Here is an 18603-nt window from a genome sequence, read left to right as displayed (position 1 = left end):
GGAGGGTTTGGCTCGCAGAGGGGAATCCTATCATGACGTCAGGGGACGCCCGCTGTCAGACGCGCTGACAACCGCGCTCTGTGATAGTAGACACGAGTGAGGAGTGTGTATGAAGGGTAAGGGTGATCCAGCTGCACAGTAATGTACGGGACTGCTGCAAAGATGTGCGTGACAGCTCCCTGTCAATGGTTTATGCAGCAAGAACAAAACGATTGGTTAAAGACAGTGATGGCAATAATACCGTAGAGGTTTACACGCATTAATCTCATGGGCACCCGCTGACCTCCTACCCATTAATGGTGTAGGGGTATTTGATAGGTATATAGACAATTTCAACGTATAACAAGTTTAGGTGCACTAAGGTACCGTACGTGAGATGCTGCACAATAGCGCGGCGGCATGTTGTGTGCATCCTCCAGAGTACATAGATGCTCAACCCATATGTTAAGCACAAATATTATGCGCCATTATAACAGATATCAGTAGGTATACTGCGATACCGTATGTGGAGTAGAATACATTGTGCTAATAGACAAAGTATTTACTCTAACAATAGAAGTTACGGCACACGGCGGTGCTGGGGATTATGGGTACACTCAGGTACCGTATGTGGTGTTAATACACTTCAGGGGTTTCGAGGTGTTGACACAAATTGGGATTAGTCAAATGTCAGCCAGTCTATATAAAACAGCCCATCTTAAAGTCCTCGTTGAGTCCTTCAGGGGCCAAACAATTTAAGCGGTGGATCCACTGCAGTTCTCTTTGCAATAGTATTTTATCACGGTCTCCGCCTCTGTGCAGGGGTGGTATGTGGTCAATAGGTGAGCACTTCAGCTCACTTATTTTGTGTTGAAGTTCCTTAAAATGTCTGGCAACCGGTAGTAATTTCAGGTCCAGTTCACTTGTGCCCGGAGTCAGGCACTTTTTTATTGATGACCTGTGTTGGCCAATTCTCTCCTTAATCATCCGCGACGTCTTGCCGACGTAGACTAGGTTACAAGGGCAGATTAGAGCGTATACAATATACTTGGTATTGCAATCGATTCTGTGTCTAGTCTTATAGATTTTCCCATCTTTGGGATTGGTAAAGCGGTCTCCAATTTTCATGAATGGACAATTAGAGCATCCTGTGCACTTGAAGGTACCATTCTTTTTGGATAGCCAGTTCCTGTTCATGGTCTTGCTACGTGAGACGTCGGTAACCACCAGCATGTCTTTGAGGTTAGGACCTCTTCTGTAGGCAAAGCGAGGAGGAGTTGCAAGTATTGGTCCCAGAGTTGGATCACTGGCAAGTAGGTGCCAATGTTCATGAATTTTGTCCTTAATGTGCTTGGAGGCCACAGTGTAGGTGCTGGAAAAGTTTAGACGATTTAGTTCATCCGGTAAGCGTTCCTTGGTTTGTAGTAAATCATCTCTTTTTAATAACAGTGCCTTCTGGTATGCTGCTTTAATATCATCGGGGTGGTACCCTCGGTCCTTGAAGCGTTGTCCCATTTCAGTTAACGCCTGTTGTAAACTCTCTGGCTCAGAATTAATCCTGCAGACTCTTACCATCTGCGAGTATGGGAGTCCCCTTTTCAATGCAGTAGGGTGAAAGCTTTCATTCTGTAGCAGAGTGTTTTTATCTGTTGCTTTGGTGTAGATTTGTGTTGATAGCTTCAGGTCCTCGAGTTTAACCGTTACATCCAGAAAGTTAATTTGTTTGTCGCTTAGATTCATAGTGAATCGGATGGTGCCGTCAATGGTATTCAAATGATTGAAGAACTGTAGCAACTTGGTTTCTCCTCCATTCCATAGTAGGAATAGGTCGTCTATAAACCTTACATAAAAGACGACGTATTTGGAAAATTCTTCATTATGGTAAATGTGTTGCTCCTCGTACGCTGCCATATAGAGGTTGGCGTATGCAGGGGCCATGTTAGACCCCATGGCTGTGCCTTGTCTTTGTAGATAGAACCTATTTTGAAATAGGAAATAGTTCTTGTTTAGGATCACCTCCATTAGGAGTGAAAGGTATTCAGTCGGGGGACCGGTGTAGACACTGCTTGTAGTAATAGCTTCTCTACACGCTTGCACACCCCCTTTATGGGGGATATTTGTGTAGAGGCTTGCCACGTCAAGGGTGACCAGCAAAGTCCCTGGTTCGATATCTGTTTGTTGGTTCAGTTTTTTTAGGAAGTGTGTAGTATCTTCAATGAAGCTGGATGTGCACCTTACGACTGGCTGAACATAATCACTAGTGCACCTAGCCAATATAAGCTAACTGCACATTTTTTCCTCATTTAAGTTTTTCTGAAACCCTTTTTTTCTAACCTTTTCCACACAACCCACTGTGACCACACATTGTGAGCAAGTGATTACCACCTACTTGCATTTATGTCTCAACAACCGGGACCAGATATCACCTCCACCCTCCAATATTCAGATGCCGACAGGCAGAGAATTCTGTTCACTGACACAGATACTTTGGCTTTTGATAAGGATAGCCCTGAGGAAACTTATGCGGATCTACTCAAACTGAGTAAACGGGAGATCGAGCTCCATTTACATGGACTAACACTGTCCCAATACCACAAGGAGCAGCTAATACCCCGTGGCTTCAGATTAAGGAATCAACCAACGCTGGGCAGACACAATAATGATTTCTGCACCAAGTGGTGCAACATCTTAAATAAATGCTCACAAGACCTGATGTTACTTGTGATCGAACAGACCAGCATAGATCTAACAAACATCAAGGAAGAAATCGCTGAGGTACGTGCAACTGAACCCTACCAATCACTGAGCCAATCAGATGGTGAGCTGTTGAAGAAGCTTGACAAAGAACTGGAGAAATACAAAGAAAATCTTCTCAAATTTAAGAAAAACAAATATAAACAGGTGAAGCTTGATTATAAAGAAAGCAAAGTCTACACCTGGTTTTCAAGAATTGACAACAGGAGACCACGACCCAACTTCAGACGAGGTGGTGGGAGGAGACAACAACCGTATTTTACTGACATAGATAGCCACTCGCAAACATCTGCAAGTGACTCTGACGCCCCGACCACTTCTGAACAAGGACCACAATACCTGGCCAGAGGTGATAGACAGAGACGACCGCCAAAAAACCTGCAATACCCACCCGCAGAGGTGGGAGAAAAAGGCAGGAAGCGGGACCGGCGACACAATACAGCTCGGTAGTCTTCAACCTGTCCAAACATACTCTGACACCTCCAGAAGAATCCCTATTGGGAAGAGGGTTATCCTTTGTGCCGACACTATTACAGGACGATTTCCAGTGGCAAGTGGATATGTGGAAATTAGGGAGACAATTAAGATTAAAGGACTTCTTCCAGCGGAACCCAACGCCGCCAACAGCGACACCATACAGCAACAAAACCAGCACTCCAAAAAACCCCAGTACCTTTGACCCTCCGACGCAGAATGCCTCCGTCAACACTTTCCTAAGAGTGTTAAAAAGGGATACCTGTCCATTTATCTCCAAGCAAAAAATCTCTTACCGAAATTTGTCTGTTGACGAAATGCAGGCAATCAAAACTCTCAAAGAGGACAAGGACTTGATAATAAGGGCTGCAGACAAAGGAGGAGGAATAGTGCTAATGGATTTTGATTACTATGTGAAAGAAGCCACAAACCAATTGATGCAGACTGATTGCTATCTTCCACTTGACCATGACCCCACCTGGAGGTACAAGAAGGAAATCGATGGAATAATACAACTGGGTCTTACTAATCGATATATAAACAAAGAAACTGCCGATTTTCTAACCCAAAAACACCCCAAAATTCCCATCCTCTACACTCCCCAAAGTGCACAAATCACTTACAGCACCACCGGGACGCCCAATTATTAGTGCAAGAGGCTCACTATGTCAACCACTGTCTCAATTGGTAGACTTTTTCCTTCAGCCAGTCGTAAGGTGCACATCCAGCTTCATTGAAGATACTACACACTTCCTAAAAAAACTGAACCAACAAACAGATATCGAACCAGGGACTTTGCTGGTCACCCTTGACGTGGCAAGCCTCTACACAAATATCCCCCATAAAGGGGGTGTGCAAGCGTGTAGAGAAGCTATTACTACAAGCAGTGTCTACACCGGTCCCCCGACTGAATACCTTTCACTCCTAATGGAGGTGATCCTAAACAAGAACTATTTCCTATTTCAAAATAGGTTCTATCTACAAAGACAAGGCACAGCCATGGGGTCTAACATGGCCCCTGCATACGCCAACCTCTATATGGCAGCGTACGAGGAGCAACACATTTACCATAATGAAGAATTTTCCAAATACGTCGTCTTTTATGTAAGGTTTATAGACGACCTATTCCTACTATGGAATGGAGGAGAAACCAAGTTGCTACAGTTCTTCAATCATTTGAATACCATTGACGGCACCATCCGATTCACTATGAATCTAAGCGACAAACAAATTAACTTTCTGGATGTAACGGTTAAACTCGAGGACCTGAAGCTATCAACACAAATCTACACCAAAGCAACAGATAAAAACACTCTGCTACAGAATGAAAGCTTTCACCCTACTGCATTGAAAAGGGGACTCCCATACTCGCAGATGGTAAGAGTCTGCAGGATTAATTCTGAGCCAGAGAGTTTACAACAGGCGTTAACTGAAATGGGACAACGCTTCAAGGACCGAGGGTACCACCCCGATGATATTAAAGCAGCATACCAGAAGGCACTGTTATTAAAAAGAGATGATTTACTACAAACCAAGGAACGCTTACCGGATGAACTAAATCGTCTAAACTTTTCCAGCACCTACACTGTGGCCTCCAAGCACATTAAGGACAAAATTCATGAACATTGGCACCTACTTGCCAGTGATCCAACTCTGGGACCAATACTTGCAACTCCTCCTCGCTTTGCCTACAGAAGAGGTCCTAACCTCAAAGACATGCTGGTGGTTACCGACGTCTCACGTAGCAAGACCATGAACAGGAACTGGCTATCCAAAAAGAATGGTACCTTCAAGTGCACAGGATGCTCTAATTGTCCATTCATGAAAATTGGAGACCGCTTTACCAATCCCAAAGATGGGAAAATCTATAAGACTAGACACAGAATCGATTGCAATACCAAGTATATTGTATACGCTCTAATCTGCCCTTGTAACCTAGTCTACGTCGGCAAGACGTCGCGGATGATTAAGGAGAGAATTGGCCAACACAGGTCATCAATAAAAAAGTGCCTGACTCCGGGCACAAGTGAACTGGACCTGAAATTACTACCGGTTGCCAGACATTTTAAGGAACTTCAACACAAAATAAGTGAGCTGAAGTGCTCACCTATTGACCACATACCACCCCTGCACAGAGGCGGAGACCGTGATAAAATACTATTGCAAAGAGAACTGCAGTGGATCCACCGCTTAAATTGTTTGGCCCCTGAAGGACTCAACGAGGACTTTAAGATGGGCTGTTTTATATAGACTGGCTGACATTTGACTAATCCCCAGCACCGCCGTGTGCCGTAACTTCTATTGTTAGAGTAAATACTTTGTCTATTAGCACAATGTATTCTACTCCACATACGGTATCGCAGTATACCTACTGATATCTGTTATAATGGCGCATAATATTTGTGCTTAACATATGGGTTGAGCATCTATGTACTCTGGAGGATGCACACAACATGCCGCCGCGCTATTGTGCAGCATCTCACGTACGGTACCTTAGTGCACCTAAACTTGTTATACGTTGAAATTGTCTATATACCTATCAAATACCCCTACACCATTAATGGGTAGGAGGTCAGCGGGTGCCCATGAGATTAATGCGGGTAAACCTCTACGGTATTATTGCCATCACTGTCTTTAACCAATCGTTTTGTTCTTGCTGCATAAACCATTGACAGGGAGCTGTCACGCACATCTTTGCAGCAGTCCCGTACATTACTGTGCAGCTGGATCACCCTTACCCTTCATACACACTCCTCACTCGTGTCTACTATCACAGAGCGCGGTTGTCAGCGCGTCTGACAGCGGGCGTCCCCTGACGTCATGATAGGATTCCCCTCTGCGAGCCAAACCCTCCCACATCCCCGGCTGACATCTAAACAGCCGCGCGCACCCCACTAGAGGTGCTGAGTGACAGCTCCGTAACGGAGCTTGCGGGAGGCGGGATTGGCGCCTTTTATGTCAATTAACTTGTCTATATATATCCTGCGGGGACACTCGTTCTTTACCCCTGATGAAGGCTGGCATGCTGCCGGCCGAAACAGCTGTTGGGATGGCAGACAGCTTGTTAACCTGTATGACCTGTTACATCATTCTTTTTCATCAAATCGTGAGTGCTGGTTTCTTTTCCTTGATAGGAATAAGTGTTGCTGTAAAATTAAGTCTGGACCTTGCACCGCTCCTCCATTACTTACTGTGATTGAGTGCCACCTTGCCCAAGTAAATTATATATATATATATATATATATATATATATATATATATATATATATATATATATATATATATATATATATATATATATATATATATATATATATATATATATATATATATATATATATATATATACATATATATATATATATATATACATATATATACATATACATACATACATACATACATACATACATACATACATACATACATACATACAGTTCCTAGTTCTGGCACTCGCTATAATGAAACGATATCTTGCCTGTTGCCATCTGCCAAAAGGGACAGCTCGCTGTAGCCACCCACACAACCACGTACTTGCAGCGGCACTCAGGACCAATAAAAAAACACACAGAGGCAGCCCAATGTATGCCAACGTTTCAATAAGATTTTACTTATTTAGGCCCTGAGGAAAATAAGTAAAATCTTATTGAAACGTTGGCATACATTGGGCTGCCTCTGTGTGTTTTTTTATTGGTCCTGAGTGCCGCTGCAAGTACGTGGTTATATATATATATATATCGAGTATGTCCTGAAGGCGGGCTTGTCCCGAAACGCCGTTGACACCAGTAAAACGTTTTTGAGTTTACTAGACCCGGAGTGACGTGTCTTATTGGAAGTATTGCATGTGGTCAGGTTTACCCTGTTCATTGGACGAGCACCCGGGCAAGGTATTCTGGTGGGCAGTGCTGGATTGAGTGGAGATAGATATATATATATATATATATATATATATATATATATATATATATATATATATATATATATATATATATATATATATATATATATATATATATATATATATATATATATATATATATATATATATATTTTGTAAAGATGTTCTGTAATTCTGGTTTTCAATTTTCTTTTTGTTTGGCCCACGTATTGGAGACTGCATGGGCATTCTAGAAGTTATATAGCGCCTTCTGTTTCGCAGGAAAAGTGGTTATTTAGAACTTCTTTTTGTTCTCATTTGATGAAAAGTTCTTTATCAGTTTGTTAGTTTTTTTTTTATTTTTGCATCCTTTGCATTGCATACAATGAAAGAAACCTTTTGTTGTTGTTTTTTTCTCTTCAGTTGGAAGGTAGCTGTTGGTGAGTGTTTTTGTTTTAGATTTTTTTGCTTTTCTGTAAACTATTTTTTCTATCATACCAATGGTGGTCACTGGGACAGTGGGGTGTGGGTGGAGCTTCAGCTACAGGCACCAAGAAGATTGACAATGTTTTTGTGCAGCACAGGCTCCTCCTCCTCCACGCCCCCTACAGGCTTCAGTTTTTTCTTGGTGCCTCAAGGCACAGGTACCAGGGGACAGGGCTCCGTGCCCTGTCAGACTTTTCATCATATTTTTAACTTATTTTTTCTACAAGATTGGGAGACAGCTTGCGTCAGCAGCGCTGCTCCCCTGTGGATGGAAACGGCACGCTGACTTTCACAGCCAGACCTGCCGTTTTTTCCTCACGACACGGAGGAAGCTGCACCCACCCACAGGTAAGCGGGTCCCTCTGAGGGACAGCCGTTCGCGGCGCACACCGCTAGCAGCTATGTCACCAGGGCATGGTGCAGCCCGGTGACCCTGGCAGTGGCACCCAGTTATTTCTGCGCGGCCACTAGACCACCAGGATGCCGCGCTGTGGAGCGCCATTTTGGCGCAGGGCACTGTTGGTTCCAGGGGAGGCGGGCCGGATCCACAGCTCCCCGCCTCCACTCTCAGAGCGGGCGCAGTCACTGTTTCCCGCCTGAGCTCAGCTTCTCCACGCCCTCGCAGCGTACAGTAAGCGCCATTACAGGACTTCACTGAGGGAGAAGCGCACCAGGTTTTCCTGCTCCTCTACACGCTACAGGACCAGGTTTTTCAGCAGCCCTCTGTACCACACTATATTAGCGCTGGTCAGAGAGTATTGTGTCTTGCTTTCTGTCCCCCATCTGAATATCCTTTTTGTGTCAGAGGGTGATAGTATACACTGTGTTTTTCATTGCATTAGTGTGTTTGTGAATTCTGTGAAGTATGTCACAGAAACCTTCCAAAGCTAAGCCTGTCAGGGAAACGCCTAAGCTGCACGCGTACACATGTACAAATTGTAAGGAAAATTATTCCTCTGTGCAAGACCAGGCTGGTATGTGTGAGCGCTGCTCTGCACAGGACCCCCTGGGGGGCCCCTCAGTCCCACAGGCAGTAGAGCCCAGTTGGGCTTCCACTCTTTCATCTGCCATGAAAGAGTTAGCGTCACAGTTAGCTGCATCCAGGGAGTCATCTCAGCCCCCACAGACCGCTGTGCTACCTGAACCTGCCAGGGTGCAGGGTTTCTCCTCCACCATTCAGGATTTAGTTCAGGTGTCGGCATCCTTACAATCAGGTTTGAGGGCCCCACCTAAGCGCAGAGCTCAGGCGCCAGTGGTAGCCCATAACTCAGATTCTGGTGATGACATAGCTGACCAGGACATGGTCGACACAGATGATGATGTCGACTTAGAGGAACCTGATAAGGAGGAAAGAATGACCCAAACCAGGGTGGATTCTTTAGTTAAAGCGGTTAGGATGTCCCTTAACATAGAGGACTCCCAAGCCTCAGCGCCTGACGCCCTTCACTTCAAAAAGAAGAAGAAGGAATTAGCCATCTTCCCTTCAAATTCAGATTTAGAGGAAGTTTTGTCAGAGGCATGGCAACACCCAAATAAAAAGTTTCTGGTTTCAAAACGCCTTATTTCCTTCTTCCCGTTTGCACAGGCAGACCGGCAGAAGTGGGAGACTCCCCCGCAAGTAGATGCACATGTAGCTCGCCTGGTAAAGGCAACCACCCTTCCCATTCCTACGGTGGCTTCTCTTAAAGACCCCACTGATAGGAAGATTGAACACTGCCTCAAGGCAGTATTCACCAATGCAGGAGTCTCAGCCAGACCGGCCATGGCCTCGGCATGGGTTGCTAAGGCTATAGGCGCATGGGCAGACAGCCTGCAGGATCAGATTACCTCAGGTACAAGGCGTTCTGAATTGCTATCCACAGTAGACCTAATCAGAGAAGGCGCCACATATTTGGAAGAGGCAGCAGTGGATGCAGCTGCGTTGTCTTCTAAAATTTCAGCCTCATCAGTAGCAGCTCGGCGCGCTCTCTGGCTGCGTACATGGAACGCTGATTCCGAGTCAAAAAGGGCCCTAGAAGCTTTGCCCTTCACAGGAGAGGTCCTTTTTGGCCCCGAGTTGGACAAGATTGTAACCACAATAGCCACGTCCAAAACGGCTTTCTTGCCCTCAGCACCAACAAAGCCAAGATCCCAGTCCTTTCGGTCCTTCCGACCCCAGGGGAGGCCCAGGGGTCAGCCCTCTTCGAGAGCTCAGCCCTCTACAAAGCGTTCTTCGGCCTCCAAGCCAAAACAGTCCTGGGCAGGACGCCGTCTGGCCCCTAAGCAGACAGACAAGCCCGCAGCATGAGGGGGAGGCGGCTTACCGGTGGGCGGTCGCCTGTTGTTTTTTGCCGAGATTTGGCAAGCCACATCCACCGACAGGTGGGTGAACACCATAATTGCTCAGGGATACTCCCTCTCCTTTCAGGGTCGCCCTCCAGCTCGGTTCTTCACAACAGGCACCCCCTTGGACCCGGGGAAAGCAAGGGCATTGTCCAGCTCTGTAGGCTCCCTGCTAACAGCAGGGGTGATAATACAGGTCCCGCCTTCTCAGCGAGGGACAGGTTTCTACTCAAGCCTGTTCCTGGTAGGGAAGCCGGACGGATCTTACAGACCCATCCTCAATCTAAAAGGACTAAACGAGTATCTCAAGGTACCCAGGTTCAGGATGGAGTCTCTCAGGTCCATCCTTCAGGCCCTGGAACCAGGGGACTTCCTAGCATCCCTGGACATCCAGGATGCTTACCTGCATGTGCCAATAAGGGCAGACAGCCAGCGCTTCCTAAGGTTCGCGATCAGGGACTGCCACTACCAGTTTGTTGCACTGCCTTTCGGATTATCAACAGCCCCGAGGATCTTTACAAAGATCATGGCAGTAATGGCAGCAACACTCAGGACCCAGGGGGTACGTCTGTTACCATACCTGGACGATCTCCTGATCTTAGCCCAGTCCCAAGAGACTCTCCAAAGGCATCTCAAGCTCAGTGTCCCTCCTTCAGAGGCACGGGTGGCTCATAAACTGGAGGAAGTCCACCACTACCCCATCGCAGAGGATGGTGCACTTGGGAGCCTTGATAGACACCAGGGCCCAAAAGGTATTCCTTCCGGAGGACAAAAGAGTGGCTCTAGTAGATCTCCTACTCTCCTTTTTGAAACAGCGCAGGGTCTCAGTACATCAATGCATGAAGGTCCTAGGAAAGCTGGTGTCATGCTTCGACATGGCAGAATTTGCCCAGTTCCATTCCCGTCAGCTCCAGAGGGAGATGCTACGCCACTGGAACCGCTCCAGAACAAATCTCAAAACACAGACCTTTGTTCTATCCAGGCAGACGCGTCTATCCCTAAGTTGGTGGATCACTCCACACAACCTACAAAAGGGACGCCAGTTTGTCATTCCCCAATGGATGATCCTGACAACGGACGCCAGCCTCAGAGGTTGGGGGGCGGTCCTGGCAGAACACTCCTTCCAGGGACGGTGGTCAGGGGAAGAAGCAAAACTCCCTATAAACATTCTAGAACTAAGGGCGATCCTCAGGGCTCTACAGAGTGCAGGACCACTGGTTCACTCCAGACCAGTGAAGGTTCAGTCAGACAATGCCACAGCGGTGGCATATGTCAACCACCAGGGAGGGACCAGAAGTTCAGCGGCGATGAGGGAGGTATCCTCGATCCTCAGTTGGGCAGAACGCCATCTGATGGCCTTATCAGCGGTCCACATTCCCGGGGTCCAGAATTGGGAGGCCGACTTTTTAAGTCGCCAAGACATTCAGTCAGGAGAATGGGCTCTCCACGAAGAAGTCTTCCAGGAGCTGGTGGCCAGGTGGGGACTCCCACAGGTAGATCTCATGGCCTCGAGATCAAACAAAAAGCTCCAGTGTTACGGGGCTCGCACCAGAGATCCACAAGCTTGCCTAGTGGACGCGCTCTCAGCCCCATGGCCATTCTCCCTGATTTACATATTCCCTCCTGTAGCCCTTCTTCCAAGAATCATCAGGCGCCTCAAGCAGGAGCATTCCACAGCAATTCTTCTGGCCCCCAATTGGCCTCAAAGGGCCTGGTACACAGACCTTCAGGAAATGTCCATTCAACCTCCCTGGATTCTACCAGCCCGTCCAGACTTGCTGTCACAAGGACCATGCCTTCACCCCAACCTGCACAGCCTTTCCTTGACGGCGTGGCTCTTGAGACGGAAATTCTAAGAGCAAAAGGTTTCTCCTTACCGGTCATTAAGACCATGATCGCAGCAAGAAAACCAGCCTCTTCCAGAGTCTATTATAGAGTATGGAATGCTTTTTTCGGCTGGTGCGCGGAAAGAAACCTCACCCCGCGGGAGTTTAGTTTAGCCAGAATCCTGGCCTTTTTGCAAACAGGCCTAGATTTAGGCCTCAAGCTATCTTCTCTAAAGGTTCAGGTGTCGGCCCTTTCAATACTGTTTCAAAGGAAACTGGCCACACGGATGGCAGTCCGTACATTCCTGCAGGGGGTCCTCCACATTCAGCCCCCCTTTATACCCCCAATTCAACCATGGGATCTAACCGTGGTTTTATCGGCTCTACAACATCCTCCGTTTGAACCGCTTGAGTCAATAGATCTCAGGTGGCTAACATGGAAGGTTGTTTTTCTGTTAGCTATAGCCTCGGCCAGGCGGGTTTCAGACCTATCAGCCCTGTCACATGCTTCTCCTTATTTAGTGTTCCATTCGGACAGGGCAGTTTTGCGGACTCGTAAGGAGTTCCTACCAAAAGTTGTGTCCAAGTTTCATATTAATCAGGACATTGTTGTACCTGCGTTTTCTCCGTTGGAAGACTCTTTGGAACTTGTTTCTCTAGATGTTGTGAGATCTCTGAAAGTTTATGTTTCCAGAACACAAAGCATTCGTAAGACTGAGACGTTGTTTGTCTTATATGATGCTAACAAGCGAGGTTGGCCTGCAACAAAGCAGACGTTGGCTCGCTGGCTGCGGTTAACAATCAAACAGGCTTATTTATCCTCAAATAAGCCAGTCCCTTCTTCCATCAGGGCCCACTCCACCCGTTCGGTTGGGGCCAGTTGGGCTGCTCACCAGGGAGCCTCTGCAGAACAATTGTGTCGCGCAGCCACTTGGTCTTCACCTCATACCTTTTATCAAATTTTACCAATTCGACACGTTCGCCTCAGCAGACTCTGCTTTTGGGCGCCGTGTCCTCAGTGCAGCTCAGGTGCGTCCCCTCCCGTAAAGGGACAGCTTTGGGACGTCCCACTGTCCCAGTGACCACCATTGGTATGATAGAAAAAAGGGGATTTTGGTCCTACCTGTAAAATCCTTTTTTCTGAATCCATGGTGGACACTGGGCGCCCACCCTAACGCACTAATCTGCAATGAGAGGGTGTATACGTTACTCTCTGGAACCTTACACTTCCACGGTAGCTAGGTTTCCTTTTTTCTTTTCTCTTCCTCTTCCTGTTCCTTGCGGATAAGCTGTTGAACAAACTGAAGCCTGTAGGGGGCGTGGAGGAGGAGGAGCCTGTGCTGCACAAAAACATTGTCAATCTTCTTGGTGCCTGTAGCTGAAGCTCCACCCACACCCCACTGTCCCAGTGTCCACCATGGATTCAGAAAAAAGGATTTTACAGGTAGGACCAAAATCCCCTTTTTGGTTTTGTGGGTAATATTTGGCATAATTGGTCGTCGAGCATCAAAATGTGCCAATGTTGGTTCAGTATACTTTCAAAATTTTTGTAATTGCTGCTGTATTTCGTGATGAAGGTGACTGGTATTTCTTTCTGGGTTTTTGTTTTGTATGTGATGAGTTTGTTTCTTCTAATGCAGCCCACACACGCACCGATTCCAGCGTGCGTTGTGGGCTTAACTAGCACACACAGCATCGCATCGTATGCCTTGTGCATACGATGTGCATGCGATGCGATGCTGTGCTAGAAAAAGCTAGTACAAAAAGTATGTGCAGCACATACTTTTTGTACTGTACGATGAGGTGCCGCGGGAGCGCGCACCCCATCGTACAGCATCGCACCGCCGGCATCGGCGCGTATGTGGGCTGCATTAGTGTTTTTGTTTTGTTCTTTGAGAGTTTTTTTTTTTTGTATCCTTTTTGTAAGAATTTCGTCTCTAAGTGTTTGCTTTGTATTTCAAAAGGTATGGTCTTTGGTGCAGTTTCTTCGTATGCGCCGAAACTGTCCACCTGGGATGTTATTTCTCCATTGGTGGTGGTGGTTACTGTTGTAGGCCAGCATGTTGTTGCCATTCACGTTTTTGTTATGTGTTCGTGTGTGAATGTTGTTTTCTTTAATGTAGATCTCTAAGTCGAGAAAAACTACCATTTCTTTGCTGTCGGTCATTGTGAATTCTTGGTTCTGGTTATTGCTGTTAATGTATTGTTTAAATTCTTTTTGTTCCTCTTGTGTTCCATCCCTTATGAAGAACAGGTCGTCTATGTACAGTTATCAGCATTTTATTTTCTCGAGGTGCTGGTTGTTGGTCCATATTTTGGTATCCTCCCACCATGATTCAAATAGATTCGCATAACTTGGTGCGAAGGATGTTCCCATAGTGGTCCCCCTGTTCTTGATTAAATAATTTGCCATTATACCTAAAGTAATTGTGTCTTAAAATGAAATCAATTCTCTCTCTCTCTCTCTCTCTCTCTCTCTCTCTCTCTCTCTCTCTCTCTCTCTCTCTCTCTCTCTCTCTCTCTCTCTCTCTCTCTCTCTCTCTCTCTCTCTCTCTCTCTCTCTCTCTCTCTCTCTCGCCTTGATTCAATTTGAATCAAAGCACTTTATTCAGCATTAGGTCAGAGTGTTTATAAGATGTGTTTGAGGACACCTTGCTTATAGAAGGCTCATGGTCTGGTGTTCTGTCTGCATTTAGAACAGTTTGTACTGTGTGCTAGGTTAGTGGTCACTTCTGTTCTTCGTTACTTCTGTGCTTAGTCACTCTCAAGTTGGAGAGGGAAACCTGTTTGACACGAAGGCTCATTCTACTATATCAGCGATGGCAACCATGGAGGCTGTGGCTGAATCATTGTGTCAGATGACAACATTAACTGTTTAGTACATAATACAAAGTTCAATGTTTTCACATTTCATGATCCTAGTTTTGGTCAGTAGATGTTGGAAACTTCAAACGTGATGAATAAGAAAACAGGATGATTCTATTACAGGTTTTGCACAGGAATAATGTGGTAGCACAACATTTTGACAACGTGAAAGCTCACTACATTTTTAATAAGCATACTAAGTGCGAGTTATAAATTTAGATTAATGAGAACCCCACACAATCAACCATGTTTTGGTTAACCCAAAATTCTGCATTGATTGCACATTCACTTCTGCATCTTCTCACACTTTGTGAGGCATGGTTGCTAGGTTCTTCCTACCTATTCCTGGAGTACTCTCCTTTTTATGCCTACCTTTGTGCTAGTACTTTCTCTTTTATACTGCTGTAATTTTTGCAAGCATGATATGCTCCATCCAAGATCCCATGATACTTTAGCCTAACAAGCACAGAGTTATCGAGGGTAGGAATTTCCTCCCTAGGCCTCGGTGGTAGGGTTTTTTTTTTTTTTTTTGAGACCACGTTGGCGTGGAGTTGATTTTCTAAAGTGTGGCGAGCACATGTGGATTACACGTCAACTAAAATGAGCCCACTGCGCTCACCACACTTTATAAAATCAACAGCACGCCTCACAATGCTGAATGACTACGCTAACTTTATAAAATCAACTCCACGCCGATGTGGATAATGGGGGTATGAACAGGTCGGGTGGATGAGTACCGCGTCCCCTCACGTGACTCGCCACTCTTTGGGCTGGCGTGGATAGTGGGGGGTGTCAATCTAAGTGGTGACACAACGCTGACTGACTCTGCTAACTACGTAAGCTCCGGCTAGCAGCGAACGTACTGACTATACGCTAACTGCGTAACGCTGACTGACTATGCTAACTATGTAAGCTCCGGCTAGCCGCGAACTGATGAACGGAATTGATGCCCTTGCTAATCTATTGGACTCCAAGTAGGCCCATATGGAAATAGGAAAACTAGTCTGTGTTCTAACAACTAATATATATGTTCAGTATTCCCTTTCTGCTTCCTAGGTGGTGGTCCGTATGGTGTCCCTGAACCATATTTGTAACCTAGCTCATGTTATGCCTTGCAAAGCTGTTTATTCTGTTCTTGGCCACAAAATTATGCTAGTTGAGGCACTGACTTGGAACTTTCACCAAATATACTGTCTTTGTTTGTTGAAACTATGGGCTCCTTTAAGCAGTGGCAGTGTCTACAACTATTCGAAGGCAGATGAAGCTTTTATTTTAGGTCTTCCTCTCCCTACCCATTGATAAAGGTGCATGTTTTCTGCATAAGCATTATTGACATGAAGTTGAAGTATTCCCATATGTTAACATTTTGATCTTGTTTTTTTTGCAGGTCCCACTTAGGACAGAAGGTTTGAATGTAGGAGAGATTTCTGAAGATATTGTTATTTATGATGTGACAGACAACTTGGAGGAAGATGTTGATAGAACTGTAGGCACGCCTGAAAATTCTGAGAGACGTTCTTCTGACATGTCAAAGTAAGTGAATTGTTTGCAAGTGTCTAGATAACCTTGCTTTCCTACTTTATTTACATGAGATCTGCTAAGGTTCCACACACCACCCTTTTACTTTCCTTCCTCTCTCCTGTCTCCAGGACAGAATATTATAGATGATGTAAATGAAAACAGATATGACGGTATAGCTTTGTAAGTTAATACATACAAAAAAGTAAAGTGTGAAAACCTGTTAGGGATAAATGTGCAATACGACAGTGGTCATATACATAAGTAGACACCTCAAGAGTAACACCCACCAATTAAGCAAATAAAGAGGAACACAATGGGATTCAACTTCAGCAGCAGCAGCTGGCGCCGGTTTTTGCTAGCAGTAGATGCTGATCGATTGAACCGACGTGTACTAATTTATGCCTTTATTGGTGGGTGTTACTGTTGATGTGTCTTTATGACCATTGTTGTATTTCACATTTTTCTGCATTTCAGAGCTATGAAAGAATGATCCCGTTATTTGGAGAGAAGGACCGGAAGTGTACCTTCTTAAATTTTCCATTTGAGTGTTAAAACCAATAACATTTATATAGATTAAAGGATTTCTTTACATAATGTAAAGTCTCGCTTTGCTACTAGCATGTAAGCAAATCCTCTGACTAATAAAATATAGCTATTGACACCAGCTACAGGTATGTGCTGGTAGCTTCCAGACTCTTGTTGGTCACATTTGGATACTTTTTATTTTAATTGTCGGTACCTGTGTAGTTTCACGGCGCCAGCACGTCCGGGTTCTACGCTCGCCACAAACTATCTAAAATAAACTAACTTAACTCCATGCCAACATGGATAGTTCATACCCCCACTATCCATGTTGGCATGGAGTTTATTTTAGATAGCGTGGCGAGCGTAGCGAGCCACTGAGCCCGCAGCGTGGGCGAGCAAAGTGAGCCCCGCAAGGGGACTCAGACGCACGGCGCCGTGAAACTACACAAGTACCTAATTGTCAAGATTTGCAAATATGTACACCTCCATCATGAAAGCTTGCTAATTACTAGTGAGAAACCTACTTAAGAGAACAGAATGTCCAATGCACAGTTCATCACACAAACATTGCTTCCTGGTAGCCATGAAAAGCCTACTAGTAAACAAAATGGCATCACAATCACATCAGCAGCTCCCCTATTCAAGGCCACTCCTTGTGTCCTTGCTGTTTTGTGGCAATTCATTAAAACTGCATTTTATTTTTATTTTTTTGCTAGTGATCGTCTTTCACCTGAGATTGTTATAGTGGAAGATGATAGTGAGGATGAAGAAACTACAGTTGTTCAAGAAGATAGAACTTCAAGGGAGATGGAGTCACTGAGCCCAGTCTGTGAGGACATTTCAAGCCCATTGATGTCTGGTGCTGTGCAACTTAATAACCAGTGTTCGCTTACCACAGAAGACCCTGTTACTATGATGGATTCCATTCTTAATGAAAGTGGTGTTCTTTCTCAAAATATTAATCTTCTTGGAAAGTAAGTCTTGGTATTTTTGTGTGTATAGTATAAAATATGTATTTAGTTGAGGTGATATTTTATATCTTCGTGTCTGTGTTTAAATAACACTTGCAGCTCCCTGAAGAAGGGGAAAGTAGTAATATTTGTAATGCTTTCAATAGCTGCCTAGTTTGTGGTGTGGCAGATAATGTAATATTGACTTTATCACTTAGCTTATTTTGTACCCCTAATGTAAAAACAAATCTAGTACACAGTTTGGTTTCCTCTTTTGGAGCAAACTTTTTTTCTTTTCCCTTTTTTCTCGTGCAGCTCTTATTGATGTTTTTTGAGGTACAGACATAAGCAGGTAATTTATTTGTACCACTAAATGAAGTGGCCAGAGTCCCTTAGTCTGTAAACCAGTCAGTGTTTGTCCCTCTTTATGCACTGTTAAAAACAATAAAAAAAGATAAACTATTGACTGTATATTTACTGGGGATGGATAGGAAATATGACATTTCTTGATGAGCATGGTAAAATGTTTCACACATGTATATGAAGCAGAATGATAGGTCCTATTTGTTGTCCAGGTTAGAGGTGACAGCTGATTTACTATGGGTGCAGCACGTTGGTTAGGAGGGGTATTCTTTTAAACCTTGACAGAGCAAATAGATCCATTAAAGTTGAACTTGTAGCATAGCCTGAGAGCAGAGTGACTGCGTGCCTCTTCAGTTTGGGCACCTATGGGTGGCCGGTATGCGCAAGTTCTGGCTGAGTGGAACTGATCTGTCGGTTTGCTGAGAATGTTGTTTACTGGAGCATGTTGAAGTGCACCAAGTGTACAGGCCTACAATATCCTCGTGCAACTACACTTACCAATATGTCTGATTTTCTCTTACATTCTTATGGGATACAGGGGAGTCGTTCATAACAATGGGGAAAAGAGGTTATCCGAAGGAGACAGGCACTTATAAAACTTTATACAGGGTGTACGGGCTCCTCCCCTCTGCTCCCCTCCCTCTAACCAGTTAAAGATATT

General features: G+C 45.1%; 1 protein-coding gene across 4 annotated transcripts in view; it reads left to right on the top strand.

The window, feature by feature from the left end:
- HSF2 (heat shock transcription factor 2) overlaps nt 1-18603 on the top strand; it is a 51265-nt gene that overhangs the window by 16604 nt on the left and 16058 nt on the right. For 3 of the 4 annotated variants that reach the window (XR_014471704.1, XM_083176788.1, XM_083176791.1), the window contains exons 8-9: nt 15971-16116; nt 17346-17603. Coding sequence is in view for 3 of the 4 variants with exons in the window: in XM_083176788.1 (XP_083032914.1) it covers nt 15971-16116; nt 17346-17603 (404 nt within the window). In the remaining variant the exon portion in view is untranslated. Of the gene's footprint in view, nt 1-15970; nt 16117-17345; nt 17604-17894; nt 17920-18603 lie in introns of those variants that run through there. The other variant, XM_083176790.1, reaches the window with a different exon arrangement.

Source organism: Crinia signifera, chromosome 3, assembly GCF_055691185.1.
Source record: "Crinia signifera chromosome 3, ASM5569118v1, whole genome shotgun sequence".
NCBI lineage: Eukaryota > Metazoa > Chordata > Amphibia > Anura > Myobatrachidae > Crinia > Crinia signifera.
This window is presented reverse-complemented; position numbering and strand designations above follow the sequence as displayed.